This window comes from Morus notabilis, unplaced genomic scaffold (assembly GCF_000414095.1).
Source record: "Morus notabilis unplaced genomic scaffold, ASM41409v2 Scaffold1147, whole genome shotgun sequence".
NCBI classification, from domain to species: domain Eukaryota; kingdom Viridiplantae; phylum Streptophyta; class Magnoliopsida; order Rosales; family Moraceae; genus Morus; species Morus notabilis.
The window spans coordinates 97,107-120,335 of NW_010359905.1; the positions used below are offsets into that span (position 1 = coordinate 97,107).

The 23,229-nt window shown below is 32.2% G+C and overlaps 1 protein-coding gene across 1 annotated transcript; it reads right to left on the reverse strand.

The window, feature by feature from the left end:
- Positions 1–5,917: 5,917 nt before the first annotated feature.
- Positions 5,918–7,769, reverse strand: LOC21389911 (NAC domain-containing protein 100). The gene is made up of 3 exons (XM_010095292.2): positions 7,280–7,769; positions 6,883–7,160; positions 5,918–6,759 (listed from the first exon to the last, which is right to left on the reverse strand). The coding sequence occupies exons 1-3, from the start codon at positions 7,464–7,466 to the stop codon at positions 6,151–6,153; spliced, it is 1,074 nt and encodes a 357-aa protein (XP_010093594.1). The 5' UTR covers positions 7,467–7,769; the 3' UTR covers positions 5,918–6,150.
- Between the last annotated feature and the right edge of the window lie 15,460 nt (positions 7,770–23,229).

Genomic DNA, 23,229 nt, shown 5'->3' on the forward strand with positions numbered 1-23,229 from the left:
TGACTATATCAAATGGACACTTCACAGTTTAGAAGTAATTAATGTCTATAATTTTGAGAGTTCAATTCCAAGTTTATAGTGGAGTAACTATTGAAATTAATAGAATTAATTAATTAATTAAAGTGTTTAATTAATTATTAATTTTATTGGAGCTCGGGATTATAGGTCCATTAGTCCCCGCATTGTCCTTGTAATTCTACTAGACACAAAGGACAAAATGGGAATTTTAAAATTACGGAATTCTAAAATTAAATACTCAAAAAATAATTAATTGAGAATTAATTATTATTTAAATAATGTGATTATTTAAATTTGAATTTGAATCATGAACATAATTTAAATTTATCCTTTTAAACTTATTTGATAAGTTGTTCAATTTAGAATTCAAATTAATTTAAGTTTGACTTAAATTCGAATTTGAATTTGAATTAAAATTGGACTACAGGATAAATGATGATTTTCTCTTCCTTCCCTATCTGCAATTGGCGCCACACACAGGGATAGGAAACCCTAAGCATGGCCAGCCACAAGGGATAAGGTAGAGGAGAATTTTTGTTCAAAATTCAAATAGGAGAGAGAGATTTGATTCCTTCTAGAAGTTAGGCTTCTACTCTATAAATAAGATATGATGAAAAATTGCGCGGGATAATTTTTTAACCTACTTGAAGGGGGCTGGCTGAAATACCCAATTAGAGAGAGAAGGAAAAAAAATTTCTCCCAAAAAATTCCACATCGTGCATGCGTTGGTGTTTGTGAAAAATTTGAGTGTTTGATCAAACCCGTTTTAGTCTCGAGTGTGCCCACCCACACGTCTACGTAGATTCAAGGAATTGACGTGGAAGATTTTGGTTTTCTAAACACAAGACTTTGGAGCAAGGATCGTTCGTGGTCAAAGAACTCAAGTTATCATCCTAGTCGGCCTCCATGTATTTTTTCTAATTGAGTTCTTGATATATAAATTAATGTGATTAATTTATTCGTGCATAAATTAATATAATATATAGAGTATCTCCAAAGTTTTATGAAAATTTTTGTTATACTTGATTCGCCCTTCCGCAAGGCTTCCGCATCCGAATTCGATTCGGTTACCAACATATTGTACTTTTAGTTTAAAATTGTTGTAGTTTTTGGTTGTATGAATTCGGGATTATGATTTTGATATTTGAACTATGATTTTCTTATATTGTTGAAATTTAGTATATGTTTGTGATCATCCAGAACCAGTTGACCTAGACGCTTCTCTACCTCCTTCAGATGATGACGGTCCTGATGATGATTCAGATGCTAGCGATGTTGCAAACTTAGACGATTAGTTCTGTTATATGTACTTTTTTATTTTTCACTTTATTTAGACTTTTACATTTTTTTGAACATTATATATGCACTTCATGTAGTATTCATAATATATTTTATAAATTCATTTAGATTTACTGTTTTTAATATTAATTTATATTTCACTTTTAATGTATCTTAATAAATTCTGTTCAGTATGTAACATAATAATGTTTAATTAAAAATGTTAAAAATTAATTAATTGCCATTTTTTAAAAATTATAAAAAAAAATTAATTTCGGTTTTTTTGTGACGACTTTTTTAGACTTGTCGTCGCAAAAAAAATAAGATTATTTGTGATGACAATTTGAAATGTCGTCGCAAAAAATAGATCATATCATGAGAGATTTACGACAACGTATTAGCGACGATTGTCGTCGTAAATACATTTGTGACAACACTATGTCGTTACAAATAATTTATTTGCGACGAATTATTTACGACAACAATTTGCGACGACGTGTCATCGCAAAAAATTTTATTTACGATGATATGCGGTTTTTTGTGACGACTTTTTGTTTTTGTTGTCGCAAAAACCCTTTTTTTATAGTGAATAGAATACTTTTAAGTATCCCACATATATTATACTTTTCATAAAAAAATATTTTATTTTAGTCCTTCTATAACTAAAAGGGGATTTATATGAGAAAGTGCAAGGAAGAATTATATCAAATATCCGATAATATGTACTTTAAATTAATCGAGATTTTTGTCAAACTCTATTACTCTATTATATTCACCACGGTTTGATTTAACATGATTTAAGTATGTAATACACATTAAAATTAATTTTTCAACCACAAATGAATAACATGAGAAACACCAACTTAAATCATAACTCTTGTGTACCAATTAATGTGATTATAGGTTGTCATTTGTATATTAATGAGTGTTTAAAATATTATCATGTCAATTAATAATAAGAGATTACGGACCCATTTAGTTCGCTGATTCAAATTTTTAATTCGAGTTGAGATGTGACTTTATGTAAGAGCTTTTTACTGTAGTAAAAAAGTTAGATGTGACTGTTTCTGAGAACTTTTTACTGTAGCAAACTCGAATTCTAAATTTTAATCGGTAAAATGAAACGGGGCCTACATCTATTAACAAAAAGATGTCACATATCACATCAACTGGTACATAAAAATTAATATTTAAGTTGATGTTCCTAACCTTACTCATCACAAATATTGAAGATTTCTTACGGCTATTATATTACCCATAGATTTCTTATGTTGGTGTATCGGATTTATGCCAATTTCATAACGTTTTTAATGACCGAAGCATTGAATTATTCTAGCAAATTAGTGATAGGTATCAACTCAAGATGATTACTACATCTCGACTCTAATATTTTTCAGAGTCAAATGCGCATGGTTTTCACATATCACCCTCAAATAAGGACTATTAAGAATTAAAGTAAAAGTCTTTTTTTTATTATTTTTCTTTTCTTTTTACAACTACCACTTTTACATTCTCTCTCTCTCTGCTGTGCTGCTACTTTTGATTTCTCGATTGATGCGTTTTTATGGTCATATATAGTATAGCTTTACTCATAAACATGCTACTTGATTATGAAAATTTCTGTTAGCATCCTTTCATTCTTAATTCCTTTCTTTCTTCCAAAAATAGTATACGTGTGAATAAAGTTGTTACAGAATATGCTTTAGAGTAATAGGTTGGTACAAAAACGCGATCTTTTAAAGTACTGCTTTTCAAAACCCAAGAAATATTTAAGAATAAAAGGTAGTCATTGATGCACTGTGATATGCGCATACATGATACACTCAGTTCGCTGGTTTGAGTTTTTAATTCGAGTTAAAATGTGATTTTATATGAAATTTTTTTACTATAGTAAAAAAGTTAAATTTAATTATTTCTGAAAATTTTTTATTATAACAAAATTTGAATTTGTGAAATAAACGGGCCTTAGTGTCATTAAAATGGTCCCATTCAAAAAATCTTCTCCATCAAAATGCACTTTCTAAAAAATTAAATTGGAGGAGAATGAGGAAAATAGCAGATTTAGAAAGGGCAATTAAAATTAATAGCAAGATTGATAAAAAGTTTAGTAATTAACATGAAATTTAAATTAGATATTTTTATAGACATTAAATTACCGACAATACCCTCATTAATTCTCTTTAAGAAAATGAAAATGAAATGTCCTAAAAATCTCTTTGTCAATCTTCCTCACTCTCTCTCCTCCACGTTTTTTCTTTTTCTTTTCTTCATCTCCCTCTCTTTCTCTCTCTATTTGCTCCGTGTTCCTTGCTCTCGCTCTCCCCATCTCTCAACCTCACTCTCTCTCTCTCTCTCTCTCATCAATCTTTCTCACTCTCGCTTTCTCTCTCTCCACCGCAGATGGGCCTCGTTCATCACTGGCAACGATAGCCTCCAGATATCGCGACGGATCTGTCCAGACACGAGAGCTCGGAGTTGGTTCGGCGTGGTTCCAGATCTGGAACGGAGGAGATGTTTCCGATGAAGAAATCGGCACAACAAATGTTTGGCGAAGAGGAAGAAACATGGCATTCTTGGAATTTTAAAATTTATTTTAAAATATGCTATTTACTTGATGTTTGAAAAAATACCGCTACTAACTACAATTAGTTTCTAATAACAATTTCCATAAAATAAATACCTTCATATTCCTAATTTCGCAGGTTTAAATGACATCAAAAATAAGAAAATTACAGTTTATATATGAAATGAAGTCGATGTTTTTTGCTTTAGAAAGGAATCCATTGAGTGTTTATAAAACCGTAAAATAATGTAATAGAAAATGTATAATATGATTGAAAAGAGAAGTAAAATAATAAGAATGAGGATGGTTGATTTTTTTTCTGTGTTTGGTGTAATGAGAAATAATTTATTTTTTTTAAAAAAATTTTTTTATTAGACTTAAAAATGACAATACTCTTGTATACTAAGAATGAGGATCATTGATTCCTTTTGTAGTTTTTACTTTCTATTATTGTCTTCATTTTCAATATAGTGTATACACTAACACATATAAGCATATATATATATATATATATATATATATGTATGATATAAACACTAATAATTGAAGAGCAGAATGGCGAAACTTTTCTAAGATATGGAAAAAAGGCATGACAATTCCTCCACCACCATCTCAGGTCAAGCAGATGATCTTATTATAAGGTGATAATTGGGTGGCTGTGACCTACTTCATGGGATAATACAAAAAATAACAACTAGTTCTCATCTTACAATTATTTGCCGTCAATTTGTAATAATATCAGTGAATACAACAAAAGATTATGTAGAAATATAAAATATAAAAGAAGCTAGCTAGCTAGCTAGCTAGAGAGTGCTCTATTTGTCTTCCATATTGTTGTTGAGGATTATGTCGTGCAGGACTCAAATTCTTCATGTGTGTCTCTAAACATTACCCCACATGTCACAACTAAATAAATCAATAAATTTAAAAAAAAAAAAAAAAAAAAAAAAAAAAAAAAAAATTAAAAAAAAAAAAAAAAAAAAAAAAAAAAACAGATAATTAGTAGCTTTTATATTGAACTTCAGAATATGCCTAACTGTTCTTACCTCATTATTGACAGCCAAACCAACGGATTGCATGCATCAGCTAGTAAATAAGACGACAAAATATAGAATGAGTAAATGAACCAATTGAAATTATTAAAGAGTTAACGCGTTTTAGTTTGTTTGCTTGTTTTTTTTTTTTTTTTGGTTATTGTACGGTACTTTCACATATAACATGCAGCCACGAATCTGATGAATATTGACATATAATTGCTATAAAATGGACCTTATTTCTTTTTTGAAAAGATAAAAGTTAACCCAAAAAAAATACCCTTAAAGCTCTCTTCCATTCATATATTGATTGATATATAGGCGTAATCTAACCCGTTTAGTTCGTTGATTCGAGTTTTTAATTCGAGTTGAGATGTGATTTTATGTGAGAGCTTTTTACTGTAGCAAAAAAGTTAGATGTGATTGTTTATGAGAGCTTTTTACTGTAGTAAAACTCGAATCAACGAAATGAACGGTTAAATTCATAAAAGTAAGTCACGTTACTTCTATTACAACATTTAAATTGTTGATAAGCAACATTTATAATTCATTTATTTCAAAAGTAGGGTTAGACATTTAGTTGTGATCCATTGAGGTTTCCGCGTAGTATCTATGTAGAACATCAACGGGAATAAATAAATTCACAATTAATTAATGTTTTGCTTGTGTTTGGAGTCTAAACGTGCACGTGCACACAGAGACAAAGAGACCCAAATTCTTCTTCTTCTTCTTTATAAATGACATATCAGTCCCCACTAGAAGTACCTGAAAATCCAATGTTAATGAATTAAAGAGTATTGGAATGGAACTCATGATCTTTAGTGACGATACATATGAGCACTAAAATTCATAAATACTTTTTTTCATATTTTCTAATAAATAAAATATGCAAAAATAAGATCAGTTTCTACGAATCTCATTCTTATATGTCACCAATTTTGTATTCAAGCAAATTGACAACACTAGAGCCAAATATAAACAATACTCCTAACAAATTCCAAAAGTAAAACAAACAAACAAAAAATTAAAAGCCAAAAACAGTTATAGATCATATATAATTTTTCTTACAATACATGCTATATTTTTCACATTAATTCATATTCTCTTCAATATTCAAAAGACCTATACAAACTCACAACCTTTAATTCAGAAACAATATACTACTACTACTAAACTAACAAATCTGCCACTTTTTTCCCCCCACTTGATACATCAATCAATCTTATATCTTTTTTTTTTTTTTTTCATTTTTATCCCTCAGTAATTCCAAAAGCTCTCAAGATCAACCGGTCCAGATTGATTCTGATCACCAAATTGCCTCCTACCCATCTCAAGATTTGCCATAACAGAAGTGATTTCATTGCTGATGTGGTCATTTGCTGTTGTCGTTTCTTGTTGTCTCTCTGCCTTGAAACTCTGCCTCAAGCTTGAGCCATTGTTGTTTAGCAAAGCGCTTAGGATGGACTGGTCGTGCACCAAAACCTGACTTTGGAACTGCATGTAGGACGAAACCGGGCCAGATTGAGTTGGATAAAGAGGATTTGAAAGTGCGATTCTTGGGATTATCACATTATTTGTGGGATTTGAAGGAACACCAAAAATAGGATTATTGTTATTGCTATTATCATTGTTGGCGTTGTTATTGTTGTCAATAACAAGCATACTGGGGTTGGAGAAGCAGGGCACGTTGGCTGAGTCTGAAACGTTTCTGGGTTTATTGTTGAAAGGTGATGAAGAGTCCATTAATGGTGGCAAACCAAATGAACCGATTTCGTTTCCGAAAGGGCCTAATCTGGAAAACCCAGCTATGGGGATTTTCTTCCCTCCAGAACTCTTCTGAAAAACCCTGCAAATCACCCACTCATTCTGCAAAAACGCCCCCACCAAAATAATAATAATAATTATTATTATTATTATTATAAGATTTCAATAAAACAAGTCATGTATAAAAAAGGGTATTTTTGAAAAAAGGAAAAAAAAAGTTGATACCTTGGCAGTTTTGGGGAGATTATGGACAGAGAATTTGCCTTCAAGTCTGTACTCATGCATGACCCAGTTGGATTTTTCGCCTTTTGGTGCTCTTCCTTTGTAGAAAACCAAGGTTTTCTTCATTCCAACAAGGGATTTTCCTCTGTAAATCTCTTTATCTTTCCCTGTGGCTTTCCAATACCCTGCTTCAGTTGCTCTGTTCGTCCTCAACCCTGTTGGGTATTTCCTGTCCCTAACACAGAAAAAATACCATTCTTTTTCTCCCATTTTAGCCTTCCCTAAACACATAAAAAAAAAAAAATTATTTTCTTACTATGTCATGAAGAAAAAAAAAAGAAAAAAAAAACACTCAGAGAATTTCAAAGGCTAAAAGAATGATAATAATAATAAACATTACAAGGCAAATCCCATGGCTCAGACTTGTTCAAATCAACCTCTCCAATTGCTCTACAAGCAAAGTTTGTATCAACAACTTTCTTGTACAAGTAGTGAGAAATAAGCTCTTCATCGGTCGGATGGAATCGAAAACCCGGAGGCAAATCTAGCTGATCATCTTCCTTAACTTGTCCAAGAACGTTTTCCATTAATTCCTTAATAAGTAAAAATAAAAATCCCTATTGTTTTTTTCCCCTTTGTCTAAAAAATCCCAGTTTCAGAAAGAAGCTACAAAAACTTGGTCTGTATTCCAATATCTAGACCCCCTAAGTTTGTATATATGTATGTGTGTGTATATATATATATCTATATACACACACACCACCTTTGATACTTTGAATTTGTACTAATGATGAAAAGGAAGCAAAATAAACGGTTTCAATCCTTGAGTTGAAGACACTTTGCAAAGGAAAACAAAACCCAAAAAGAAAGATTGAAACAAAAGAAGAAAAGTGTTTTGCAAAGGAACAAAACAAGAAAAAAGAAACGCTCAAGCAAAAGGCAAGGGAAAGTTGAGAGTAGAGAGGAATAGAAGGGAAGCCATATGGGATCTTTAAAAAAAAAAAAAAAAGTTTTTATTATTGCACAATCTGAAAGATAGAGATTGTTAAGAAAAAAGAAAAGCACTTGGAGAGAAACAAAAGCCCCTAAATACTGGTTTCTTTGGAGAGAAAAAAGAAACGTGGGATGTAAGGCAACTTGGGTAGGTTGTTTTTAGTTTTGTGCCCTTTTTGTTTTTAAACTTTTTCTTTTTAGTTTTTTTTTTCTTTTTCTTTTTTTTTAATGGGTGACAAATTCCACCCTCTTGAAATTTGACCAAGGACATCACACCCCGGATTAAAATACACAGTGCCCATGTAATTTTTTGGATTATGGCCAATTTAATAATTTTTTGAGAATTGTCAACAAAATATTATTAAAATGTCAATATTATATAATAAAAGATATTATAAGCTGTCAAAGAATCATCATGAAGATGAGAGGTTTCAGTGAGGCTTTGATGTAACTTGATTAGTTGTTTCATCTATATATTTGGGAATTATCCCAACATGCATTATAATATCATAAGTCTAAAAGCAAATATATAAGAAGTTGAAGAATAAAACCATTTCTATGATGTGATGAAAAATTAGGGCTCTAGCTTTTGTGTTGAAGAAATCTTCTTTTAAGTACGACCAATGAATGGTAAACAGCTCACACATGTGTGTGAATGCAAAGGGGATAGCATAAGCTTACGGCTTACCATCTAACTTTCAAAAATTAGTTAAGCTCACCTCATTTCACCTCGAAATTACACTTACGCCCTTGTTGGAAAATGAGATTACCAAAATGACCCTCTTTCTCAATTTTATAAATAGAGTGAAAGAGATAGAAGGAAATATGAAAAGAGCCGAAAGCGATGGAGAAGTTTGCCATGCTATTTGGCCATGAAAGTTACGCGTACATTTTCAATACATTGCATTTACACACTCGTTAGTAAGCAAGAGGCAAAATCAAGTAGGAAGTCCACCACTGAAGTATTACTGTTTAAGTACAGTTTAAGATGAGGCTGTGAATTTTGAATGTATGAAATATGTATTTAAGCCCTTTAGGGGGGAGAGAGAGAGAGAGAGAGAGAGAGAGAGAGAGAGAGAGAGAGAGAGAGAGAGAGAGAGAGAGAGGAAAACATTTTTTAAATACTCCAAACAATGGACAAAACAATATCAACTAAAGAAATGCATTTATTACCATGAAAAAAACAAGAAATGCATTTATTAATTAGGCCAATTGGCTCAATGGATCAAGACTCTTGCATAGTGAATTCCAACAGAGAACAGAACAAAAAATAAAGACATATTTACACTAAAGTGTTGAATGTTTTGAAACGTTTATGGCATGTAAACTTCAAAAGATTTCATAAAAAAAAAATGATAAAAAAAAATTGTTCATAAACTTTTTCATCATCAAAGATAATAATAAGACAAGTTAAGGGTGAGCGATGCTTTTGTAGTTTCAACTTCTTGCAAAAGATGAGATGCATATGCAAAATAATTTTATGATTATTAAGGGTCATTTAAGGGGTTAGGTGAGATAAATGAATTGATTAACATATCGATCTGAGCTAATTTGTCCAATCTATTGAGAAAGGTTTAGATACGTTATATCAAAATGTTGAATTAGAAATCTTAAATTGTGTTTTCTTTTTTCTTTTTCTGTACTACATTAATGTTGTATTTGTTTCATATATACCATATATTCACATTCTGACCTTAACCATAAAAACCATGTGGTGGTTCATCTTTGACAATTATAGGCATTTTTTTCTCTTATTTAATGCTTTTTATCTATGACGTGTGCCTAAACAAAATCTGATGCTATTTCATACTCCTAAAAGCATTATAGATATTGAGATGTATAGTTGACTTAAAAAGTTCCAAAATAGTTTATACATTCATTTCCCACAATCATAGACTTATTCCAAAACTATACCTATACAATAAATTCATAACTAATTGTTAAATGGTTTATTGCAATTTGAACTGCCATTTCTGTTAAAGACTAATATCAATTACATGCTAAGTATCATTTTCAATTTTTTTATTTTTTTTATTTTTTTATTTTTTTGCTGATTGGCAAGAATTCTACTAGCTTTGTAAAGCATTGTTGCTCTTTGATACGAAACCCTGAATTAAATGAATTGAAGATTGCAGGTTTTTGGTTAAACATAATTCTGATTGAAAGTCTAATAATGCCTCATCAACATCTTAGCCATCCCAATCATCATTTTTTTCTCCCCATTTCATCAACCGGATTTCATATTTATTTCTATGTCACAACCAGCCAAATGCTCCGAGCCTTGGACCAATAACTGCCAAATTATAATGTTATTTTCCAACTTGTCTACCTAAAACCAAATGGGCAATTAAAAATCTAACTCCAAATTCAAAATTCTGCGAACAATAATTTTCATGACATTTTTTTATATAGATATTGTTAACAAAATAAAAGTTGTACGAACTAGAAGATAAAAAAATATCACCAAAAAGAATTTAAAAAGGACGTTGGGTTCAATAATTTGTTCCAAAAGAGACTTTTGAAAAGGAAAAGGAAAAGGGGGAAAAAAAAAAAAACAAAACAAAAGAGGTATAATGGTAAATTGACACCTCTATTCATCTATTGGGCGTAAGTGCATTATGACAAGAATATTATATTATGAAATGTACTGCAATTTATGTACTAAGGTAACCCTTCAAAAAGTTTAGGCAAAGTTTAGGCACTAAAATTGGTAAATGACGAAAGTAACCTTTCCTTTTGAGGAAACATTTTCCTAATGATGTATGGATTCGACGCGTGTCGTCGACGCTCCTAATTTGTAATTTGAATCGTCTCCGTAATCTCACAATCCGATTTCAGACCGACCTCAGTTTTGGAGCAAAAGTCAACGTCCATATCTGCCACGGGAGCAACTGGTAAATGGTAATTTGACAGTGCCGTCGCACCTGATCACAACCCATGAGCCATTGGTCCACGTGGCAGCCACCCATTGAATCGCATTAACCTGACTCTCAAAGAAGCTTCAGATTAGCTTGTAGTCTAATTAACCCAAAAGGGGTTTGACTCTTAACCCTTTTGGTTTAGAGCCCAAACCAGCTTATGTAGGCCCTGCTGCTTCTGTTCCGACATGTGGAATGAAAGAGACCAACACGTGGCAGTAAATAGTTGGTCAAAAACCCGGGAAAAAAGAGGCCGTGGAGCACATTAAAGAGGAAATTAGGAAAAGGTCAGCTTTGATTGGGAACCAAAGAGATTTTGCATTTGGCCCCTTTAAGAATGAAGATCTTGATGTTTTCATTAATGTTATATAAGCACCTTTTTTTTTTAAATAATAATAATAATAATAATAATAATGATTCTGGAAGAAATGACACATTTGACCGATTTCATGGCCTGCCTAACTTTGGATGTGATTTGTGGCTAGGCTTAAGACTGTTGGGCAATTGGGGCAATCAGAGTTTACCTAAAAAGAAAATCAAAATTTTGGGGGTTTATGGTGTTTGTAACGTGGCTCATTTGATATCACAATGCCTTTAATTATCTAGATTTGTTGTTGACCATTTGCCACCCTTTTCTTGATTCTTAAAATCTTTTGGAATTTGATGATTCAAACAAAATCTCTCCTAAAGAAAACCGCACGAGTTCAAATAAAGATATCCTTTCAAAACTTCTTCTGTTTTCTTCAAAGATTGGCCATAAATGTGAATTCCATTTATCCTCATTCAATACTAAACAGATTCATTTGACTTCGTTTATATTTAGCATCTTTTTCTCAATCATAAACTATTCATAATCGTGATCGCAAGTATAACATAATCATAATTTCACGCTTACTTTGATCATTTTAAAACTGTTGAATTTAAATCTCTCGCCCTAAATTTTTCTATATATATACATATTAAAAAAAATTAAAAAATAAAAAACTCTATTCGCAATCTTTAGTATCGGGCTAAAACAAATTTTGCAGATGTTCTTCAGCATTTTTAAGCGCTTGATGCTACGAGCAAAAAACCAAAATCCAAATTGTCCGATAACACTTAATGACAAACAAATGGCAATGAACCTACAAAAGGCATAGAAAGATAAGATCATTAAGAAAACCCAATACTCTAATTTTAACATTTTATTAATGGAATTTAATAAATAACAAATCAATGAAGAATCTGATGTAGGGTTAAGAAGCCACATATGTGCTTGTTTGCTGGCAAAAGTTGAAGCAAAGGAGAAGAATGCGCACGTCAGTTTTTCTAGCATTTTCCAAAATATTAATATAGATTGGAAATCAGTCCCAATATATAACATTATCAAGACAATTTTTTAAATATATATACACACATATATGTCGTGTGATGGGGTATTAGCCTTTGCTTTTAGTTTAATGATTTCATTCCTTGCTTGTATAACTTGTGACAGACACAAACTCTAGTTATATAGTCCAAGTCCAACAATGTAGGATATATAGGAGCGTACCTTGGAAGTTGTCCACCAACTAGCGAGTACATTGAGGGTATTCACAAGGGTATATTCCAGATGTGTTCGAGGTAATGTTTCACGTTTCTACGTGAACACATGTACTATTATATATATATATGCAGTTGTAACTGTTATAACTGTGCACTTCAACTAAAGAAGTGTTGACCCCGTGTAAATTATATATATATATGTATTTTCAATTGCCCTAATATTATATTTATATTTAAGCGCTAGTTTTGATAATTATATCAGAATTCCTAATCAAGAGAGTTTGTGAGATGCGAGTAGAATTAGATATTTTGAGAATTATCCTGATTATATTTATTGTAAAATTTTGCATCTCTTGTAAGCAGATATAGTAACTTATGTGTTTTTTGCCATTTTCTTTTATACTATTTCTCTTCTTTAGTAAAGGATTAGGGCTTTAATCCTAACAGGACAACTCAAAGAACCCCACGTTAATGAGACCACAAGTTAGTAGTTAGAACATTTGATCTATTAATGTATGATCAAGGTTTTTTTATCATTATTAATATCTTTAGAGGTTACAAAAAGTTTCAATTTTCCGTGAACAATATGATTTTTTATATATGTTCCTTTGTTAACAATCTATGAAAATATATTAATATAGGGATATTGGTTCTGATGAGAACACTAGCTTTTACCATTGAATCAACTTAGCAGGTTCATCACCCTGCATGAAACCCACAATCCGATGTTTATAAACAAGTTGATCAATTCTACTATAAAAATTTTGGGCCCGTTTAGTAACATTTTTAAAATGATTTTGTTTTCAATATAAAAGTAAAAATGAGATTATTTTGAGAATCATTTTATGACCGATTCTGAAATTGCGTTTGGTTGATTTTTTTAAGAAATTATTATGCGTATAATAAAAAATTGAAATCGTGTTTGGTTATAATTATTAATTAATATATTATAACATTATTGATAAGTGCTAGAAAATAAAAACAGAAAAGGGAAAACAACTTTCAATCATTTTTTAATTTCTTCACAAAAATCATTCTCACTGTTTTTTATTTTCGTTTTCATTTTCAAAACACTAAACAAACACAGTTCACACACCGTTTTTATTTTTGTGCATCAAAAGACGTGCAAATTCGTTTTCAAAAAACAAACAAAAATCAATTCCAAACGCACCATTTGTATTTTGTCGTTATTTCTAATTTTCAAACAGGATCGATACGTTTTATGAATTCTCTTTGAAATGTGTCACTTGAAGCAACATACCCCAATATTTGGAAACATACCTGTTGTACCCCTAATCTATAATACATCTCTAGTTTCACTCCTTCCATCTAAATTTATCTATTTTTGGATGGAAATGATGAGGTTAATTTAAGATTTAAGGAGTTGTCATTCCTAGTTATACCCTTAGCATAATTCATAAATTTTTATATAAAAAAATCAAACCATAAATATTCTTTTCAAAAATACTATCTTTTATTTTACTTGTCTTTTACCTTAGATCGAGAAGGGGATCCAACCATTGCATTCCTGGGGAAGGAGAAAGAGCTCGGTGTGAGCGAGGATCGACGTCAACCATCTCAGGGCTTCTCTAGCAACGAGCATGTGCATGAAATTCCATCCAGAAAAAGACTGATTTAGACAAACGAGAACAAACTTACAGGCGTATTTTGATTTAAGCGCACAATATATACGTTTTAAAATTGGAATAAAAGTTACACAAAGTGACATGATTTAAGGAGAAATTGTAAAATGTTACCTATTATTAAACAAGCCAACGATAAACATTAAGAGGTAAAAAGATTCACATTACAAGCATTAACTGATTAGCAACTTGTTTAAGTTTCAGTTGTTAAAATTGATAGGTATTTATATCGTTAATTTGAAAATTCATTTTGCTATGGATGAATAAGGACTCACACTAGTAACAATTTTGTCTTAGAATCTATCCATACATGCATAGAGCAACTATTAGTTAGGAGACAAGTGGATGCATGTGTATGTTATTTCCTGGTCGAAGCTTCAAGAAGCTTCGTCCCTATTATATTATGAGAAGAGTCGAACTAACACGAGAGGCATACCAACGTCGAGGAGTCAGAATTTAAAGATAAGACAAAAATATCTAGAATATCCCGAGAATTGTGGATGAGATAATCAGATCAAACTAGTTTGAATTCAAATATGAATAAAGTTGTATTTAGAGATAAATCCCACAAATTATTAAGGGATAATCATAATCATAAATCTCAAGGGATAAGGGTAGACTTAGAGTCCTACTACAATTTGAATTATGTATTGGGGAGGCCTATAAAAAAGGCCAAAATCCCACATTTAATTTTTCACGCATAATTCTTGACTCTTAGAGAATTCTTGTATTCTTTGAGAGAAAATAGTGACAGTCGCAAAGCTTTAAAGGGATCCTAGACATTACACCAGTCAAGCCTCTATAAATTTTTTATCTTCTATTATTTTCTACATTTATTGTTGATTCTTCTACATGTGAGAGATCCGTAATGAGGTTTTATTCAAATTGACGAATTTTCACCATCAAAAGTGTATCTTGCTACATGTAGTTTTGTTTCGCTTATGCTTGCTTTTGGAAGGAATAATATATATAAGTGGAACATTATAGAAATAATGATAAACTTTTTATGTGCATTAATGCATACCTGAACTCATTTGTCGACAACAAAGTACTCACAAAATGGTCCCTGAATAATTTGTCCCATTTGGTCCTATAATCAAGCCTTAATTATATGATTTTCTAAGCACGAAAATTCCAACCGAACTAGCTAGCTAGTCTGGTACTTGTTGCTCTCCTCACACTTTTTCTTGACGACCACAAATATCATATTCAAAGGATTGACCACATTCCACAATCCGCTTGCTACAAAGTACAAAGTAGGAAGATCATATTCGGTTGGATAACGCTTACATTTGCCAAACGAAAGAGACTCTGAACACGGGAATTGTGGTTTTTTTTTATTTTTTATTTTTCTAATTCCCTCCCTTTCTATATATTTCAATAATTACGTTTTCATCGGTGATTACACATCAAATATAAAAATTTGATAATATGATGATATAAGAATCAAATTTCATTAATTACCACACTTTTTTTTACATATTTATTTGCCTTTTCCTTATATAAGCTGCCATTTTAGGATGAATCTTTTTGGTCGAGCAAAGAATGCTCTAAACCAAGAATACTAATTTCTGTTTTTTTAGGCCATGTGGCCGAAAGATAAGCACACTAGAAAGACGAGGTTGTTAAGTTGTGTAAAGCCTAATTATACTACACTTTTCTAGGTGGTTTCCTTAATTTTCGTGATAAACAAGGGACTTTAGGACAGCTGGCTCTGATGAGATAAATAGAGATTGAGTGAGACAAGTGGACGTAACTTTTACATTACGAGTTTCATTGTAAATCTTGTCTGTGCATTCTATTTGTGTGTGTGTGTTTTTTTTTATTTTTCGTCTTGCTCTCAAACAATTAGAGTTAGAGAGAATTGGATCCGTTTACTTCGCTGATTTGAGTTTATAATTCGAGTTGAGATGTGATTTTATGTGAGAGCTTTTTACTGTAGCAAAAAAGTTAGATGTGACTGTTTCTGAGAACTTTTTACTGTAACAAAATTCAAATTCTAAACTCAAATCGGTGAAGTGAACGGGGCTAATTTCTTAACAGATTCAAGGTTTGGTTCTAAAGGCTTTAAACAACAAACACACTCACCAGCCTTTGGCTGGTTCCCAATTAACTTTGGCAGCCAAACATGTATTGCCCAGTTTATATACAACATGGTGGGCAGCCTGCTTCTTTGTGTGCATGTACCAACCTAGGCTTCCAATTTAATATAGTCAATTCAACTCCTAACATCTTGAACTAATTTCTAGAAAACTAACACATTTGTAAAAATGAAAAAAAAAAAAATCTTCAATCCGATGCTCGTACGGTTTGATATTTTTCGTGCAGACTTATAACTTTTAGATATAATCATATAACATGATAATAACACTGAAACTAATTTAATATGACGTTGTGATAAATTACATTCTATAAAGTGTGACACAAACATACAAACGACACTATTAATAACGAGCAAAAATATTACAAGTGTCCGACCGTCGGATCTGAGACATTTCTTATAAAATTCTATCATTGGAGCAAAGCAACTTGTAACACATGGGAAGTGTCTACGATAGCATACAAATATATACCACGTGCATGAAAATGGGTGAAAGTGGACTTACCCATCGTTACTGATAATTGAACGGCATATGGTTAGGTTTGAGTGAGTCACGCTTTCACATCATTGTAAGTGGAGGGGCTACTTTTTTTTTTGGTACTTGTTGGTTTTCAAGTAGCTAGGGGCCTAATCTAGGAACAGGGTTTTTCAAGTCTAGCTTTTGGCCATGCATTGCTGACTCACCCAAATTAGTTAATGCCTCAAAATGCCTTCTAAATCTAGATTAGGCTTGCCCTATATTTCATGGTTTGAAACTGAAAAGTCTTGTGGCAATTACAGACTGATGATGACCGAAAGAGACATATAAAGTGAGGCAATTCGTCAAGGCAAATTTATAGGTGCAAAGAAGATGATGACTGATTACCTTTTGTATTGGCCTAGGCTTGGATTTACCTTGCGCAGACTTTGCATAAAAGGGGGACGGTTCAAGGCCCATCATAGCCTCCCATGAGGTACAGCCCTACTTTCCTCTATTCTATCTTTATGCATTTTTGAAAGGTTCTAACGTTAAAAGGTTATGCATCATTACCTTTTTTTGATGGCACGTAAAAATTAATTATTAATAATTCTCTATCTATAATTATTAAATCTGTATTAAAAATTATTTGTTTTATATATTTTTCTCAATTTAATGTAATTTTGATCTAACTGTTAGAAACTGATCATATTAATAAGAAAGTCCTATCAAAGATAGTCTCTTACTACTAAGAATAATAAGAATAATATTCACTTCAGTCTCTCATTGTAGCACTAGGTGAAACATGATATTTTGATCAGATTAGTGGGTTTATGTTCTTGAAGCTTGATGGACATATAAAGTACCCAAGTACTAATGCAATTTTACCCTAAAAAAAATACAAATGCAATTTGGGATTCTCATGCCTGCATCTTATTTATACAACTATAATACATCTCAAAATTTTGTAACACCCTGAAGAATTAATTGAGATTAATTAAAATAATTGAGATTATTAGTGTGCCTAATCTGGATTATTAATTGAGTATTAATTAATAAATGTTTCTGACACGTGTGAGTTTAAATAGTTTCAAGGTATTTAAATTATTCTCAGTAATTTATTTTAACCCAGAGTGTGTATGAGCGCATTTCTAGACTGTTGTTTTAAAATATTGTACACATGTCCTTTTTTTTTCTTTTCCTTTTTCCTTTCCTTTTTCCTTTTCCTTTCTTTTTTCCCTTCCTTTTCCGTGCGTCTCTCTCCCTCACTCTCTCTCTCATTTTTGTCCCAAATCAAACGGATCTTGAACCAAGGAAAGATTTAAAGAAGTTTTCAACGTCAAGAGAAGGATTCGAGGTAAGATTACTGAAAGAACCTCTCTTGAATCTCAAGTTTTTGAATTTCAAAACTTATTTTTGGTTCAAACCGGATTTTGATGGGTTTTGAGTAAAACTAGAGTAGAAATTGGAGATCTTAGGTTCTTTGGACTTGTTTTAGGACCTAGAACCCAGATCTAGTGGTTTTTCTTTGAAATATCTCGATTTGGGACTGGATTTGCAGGTTTTGGACTGGTTTTCACGAGCTTCTCTCGCGCAGCTGATTCCACCGGTCGACTTGTGCGGTCGACCGGATCACATGGAAACCAGTCGACCGGATTGTAGGTTGACCGGTCGACCGGTGTGCACACTACCGGTCGACCGGTAGTGTTGCACTGCTCTGTCACCGGTCGACCGGTTGACACGGGTTTGACCCTGTTTGGCCTGAAAATGTTGTTTTGACCCCTGTTTTCGGGGAGAACCCAAATTAGCTTCATTTGGGGACTTGAGATAAATGGATTAGCATTATTAATCCTTGATTTGAGATTAAAAACCCATGGAATGATATTTTGAAACATGAAAATGGATTAGGGCACACTAATAGGAAATCTTGGTTGGAAATTGAGATTTGGATTGCTTTAGGAATGAAAAATTAATCCTAAAGTGTTGTCTTGCATCAGTGATCGCTGATGATTCAGACTGAAGGGGCTTGAGGAAGCGGAAGCCGGAAAAGGCAACGCTAGTCCCAGGTTTGATAATGCAAGGTAGGATTTCTATCCCTTTTCTTTGTGAGCCCGTTTTCAAAAAGGATTTTGGCCTTGAAAATGTTTTAAAGAAATGGATTGGTTTGTGAAAGAAAAACGCTTTGAAAACCATGGCTTGATTAGTCATGGAACCTCATGGATTGTCCAGTCATGGGGCCCGCGGCTTGAGTAGTTCGTGGGGTCATATTAACGATTTCAAAATGTTAATGAATGATTTCTTAATAAAGAGATCTTGTGAACCGGTAAGAGAGTCTATTGCTGTAAGCCTAGATAGGATGCAGAGAGTGCATCCTCGGGGGCAGAACCCGAAACTCAGTCCGGGTAGGTGAGACACTTAGTTAGGTAAGTAATTTGTACTAATTACTCGCTGAAGCCTATAATATGGAGATTTTACATTTATTTCCTTTGAGAAAAATGATGTGAGGTTCCGGCTGTTCTGTCGGGACTGAATGTCTAATTTTATTTATTTATTCATTCATTCCTTTACTCGCTCATTTATCTATTCATTTATTTTAAGTCATTTCAAAGTATATCCTACTGCGTCTTTCGTTCACGTTTTATGTTTTAAATGTATTAAACCCCTCCCAGGAGACTCTAGGAGCGGTGCACAGTAGCTGGATAATTGTTACGGAGCAGCTGAGTTGTACTGCTGTTGAAATCAAGTGAGGATCGTGGACATCCTCTTGGACAAATGTAAGGAATTTAAGAAATTCTGTAAACTTATGTAATATTTGGATTAACTAGACTGTGGTTGATGTCTGTTGTAATGATTATTTACATGAGCATGTATGTACGATACTATATGTCCTGTGGGGTGGAGTTCTGTGTGTCAGAGGCTCCGGGATTCTGTAATCTATTTATATTTTAATGCAGTTGAGTGGGGCTCGTCTGGGAATCTGTTTTATTAACCCCTAATCGAGCTCCACGTCACCCACCTCGTTTGGGGGGCGTGACAAATTTACGGTTTTATCAATTGGATGATTAAAAAAATCTAATTTTTTTTTTTAAAAAAAATATCAAGTACCACCTGATAAAAATTGAAAAAATTTCAAGGAATGAGATCATTTTTAAGCCTTATTTAAGGCTTAGATTTGAACTACACACACTTAAGAAAAGAAAAGAAAAAAAAATAGTATGCATTGAAACCTTACTCGTATATCGCATCTAATTATACATTAGGAGGTAAAATTAAGCTAATTATAAGGCATGCTATAGTCCAATTTAGAGCAATAATTTATCAACATGGCACCTAAAAAGAGGATAAAGTAAATGATCTAGCCATTATTGATAAAGAACAAGAACAAAAAAATAATAATAATAACTGCCACCTGATAAAAACTGAAAAAATATCAAAAAATAACATTGTGAATTCCACAACTATAATCCTTGGAATTACTTTTTCTATTGGGAAAAAAAAAGAAAAAGAAAAAAGAGACTCTTGAAGCATTCATTACCCCAAGACGTTTGGATTTCTAAAAATGCCCCTAACAGTGTCATGCCAAAGATATCTGCAGCAAACCAATGACATTTGACAGTATCCTACTGTGAAACTGAAGGTAGTCTGTTAAGATACTAGAAATTTTAGCTACGAACGGTAGCCTATTATGCTACTTCCGTTTTCTCACTAGAGTACTCAAAAGATAAAGAGAGTGGAGGCCGGATCGCTACCGAAGAAGAAAAAGATCCCACCGTGGCTTCGTATGAAAGTCGGTGGGAGAAGATATAGAGAGAGAGAGAAAAAAATGAAGGAAAAATTATTAGGAAAAAAAATCCTAAAAAGTATATTTGTCTACGCAGGTCTATTAATGTGGGAAAATGTATTATTCATTGCAAGTGTTTTACCCCAACTTTATTTCTTACGTCATTCATCACAATTTCCCTACAAGTTGAGTATTGATCACCTTACTTGCCTACACTGCAAATGTGGCCTAAGCCTGAATGAAGCTTTCCTCAACATTCAACTTTCTTTTAGTACATAGTATAACCATCTTGTTATTTGATATTTTTGTCAATAAAAGAGAACCATCAATAAAAAAAAAAATGAAATTATTGAATCAAACTCTCTTATATATCATATTTAATAAACAATCACAAAACCTGATGATTGCATTATTAATGATGGCATAGCGATGAGAGATGAGTAGTTAACGGTCTTCTTTCTTATAGATATGTAAGAGGTTCCATTTTTATCCTCACACTTGTCTGAAACAGTGAGTGAGATTTGGTGATTGACGTGCATGGACCTCGAGAGATTATTTCAAGGGCATGGACGGGTGCTTTGGACGTGGACTCATTCTTATGCGTAAATTAACCACTTGTTTTGGCAATGATGAATTCACTTATCAACATGAATATTGTAAAAGTGTTGGATGTTAAAGAAGCACATGAGACGTTCAACATCATGAATGACTGGTCCCTTTGTTCATAATTTGTGCTAATTCTGTTATTGATAGATTCATGCCGATCAAGTGGAGAAGAGAGTCGATAAAATTTTTGGAATTTGGTCATGGTTTGCAAGAGTCGGACGGCTCATTCCTAAAGAAATATGAGTTGATTAAGGCATCACTACACATCACATGGTCAAAACTACTTAACATATCAAGTAAAGGGAATATCCCTCCAGATGAGTTGGCTCTCTTTTGGGGAGTGAAAGTGCTACAATTTAAGAAGAAATCTAACATCTGGTTATGGCGTCGACATTTGGAGCGTGCTTTATTTAGTTATTTGAAGAAACTGTTTCCAAGCTTATTTGCAAAAATGGATGTTTATAGTATTTAATGCAAGGTTTTTGAATTGGAGAAAAGCAATTGTGCTTCGTTTCCATTCATTTTGAATCCAAGTCCAGTTCTTTTATGGTCATACATTCCGACATCTGGGCTCCTACCAAACTCACTACTTTGGGTGAATCACGGTAGTTTATTAATTTTAATTTTATTGACGAATGCACTAGAACAACCTAATTGTGCTTAATGAGGCCCAAAAATGAAATGAACAAATGATTGAAATTTATTCTATCCCTATTTTTCAAGTCAAATGATGAGGACCAGCAAGCTTATGTGAGTGAAATATATTATTAAGAAATGACTCTGACACTAATTTACATTAAAAAAAATTATGAATAAAGAGTATGAATATCAATGGTGTCCAGTACTACAACTCACAACGAAATGTCAGACACTAATGATGTCAAATAGTAGTGATCTTAAGAAATAGTTGGGGTTTTTTTTTTTTCTCACACTAATGATGCCAAAGAGTAGTGGTCTTAAAATATAATTGGGTTTATTTTCTCAGTCAAATCGAAGGCGAGTGCTATTAAACGGCTCAACCAAACAACTTCCTCATCCATATTACCAAATGGAATGTCAAAATCTAAGAGTTCGTTTGGTTCATGCGTTTAAATTAGTGATTTTTAATTTTAGCATTTAAAATTTAAAATTTTTATGAGAAGAAAATAATGTAGCAGAAATAAAATCATGAGTTTAAACATATGAAACAAACGAGTCTTAAATGGTCTCTCTTTGTTGATCCTAGCTTTGATATTTTTGTCTTTCAAAGACACTTATCTTATGAACAATTTAACGGCAAACATCTGCATTGTGCTTTCAAATGCTCTTGAGCTACTTATAATCTTCAAGAACAAAGCAGGTTTAATTTCTTCAAGTTTGGAGAGATTTTCCTTTCTTTCCTCCTATACCTTTTGCTACTAGAAGTTGTGACGACAAAAGAGACTCGCCAACGTGTCAAAAGACAAAGTCAAAGCAGACACGGCAAGGCAAATAGACCAAAAGCTATACTTTGGGCATGTTTCAGTTCAAGATACTGTGTTAGATGAAAATCCACATTTTTTTAAGCGACATTTCCTGCATCGAACCTTAATTAATTGGAGGAATAATATTTTATATGGATATTCATATATAACGAATTCTAAGGGGTTATCCGTATATATTAAATTATTAATAATGATTCGTTAAGATTTCTGAATTTTAATTCTTTTTATTTTTTCTAAGTTGCTATCCATATATATTATATCCATATCGTTTAATTTTTAATAGGGTTTTTTTTCTGAATATTTTAAGTTTTAATCATTTGAAAATTTCTTTAAACTAGTTTGAATTCCAAATTCTTTAGTTGCATTATTCTTTGATATTATTTTATTGCAATAAAAATAATAGAAAAATATAAAACATCTATTAGATTATTGATTTGATGTTATCTTATTGAATATATAAATAGTTAGATGAGGATTCATCATCATATTGCTAAAAAGTATACGCCATCTTTTTTGTGGAAAAAAAAAAGTCTAAAAATTGCACCATTCCAAATCTGTCTTTTCCTTCCTTTTTTTTTTTTTTTACTTATTAAACCGAAATCGATCAAGTATCAACTATTAGCCAGAGTGGCTTTTTCCTTCAATGATTTGGGTTCCAAACAAAACAGGAAAATATTGAAATATTGAAAAATAGTCTCAAGAATGAATTTGGAAATACGTGTGGTCACCACTCAATTATAACGGTCTAGCAGTGATGGAGTACTATGGACCTATGGTAGGTTCGCAATACGAGTGTTTAACTGTTGTGTTATCTCTTTTAAGGTATTAAATGTGAAGATTTATTTGCGTGACACTCTAATATTT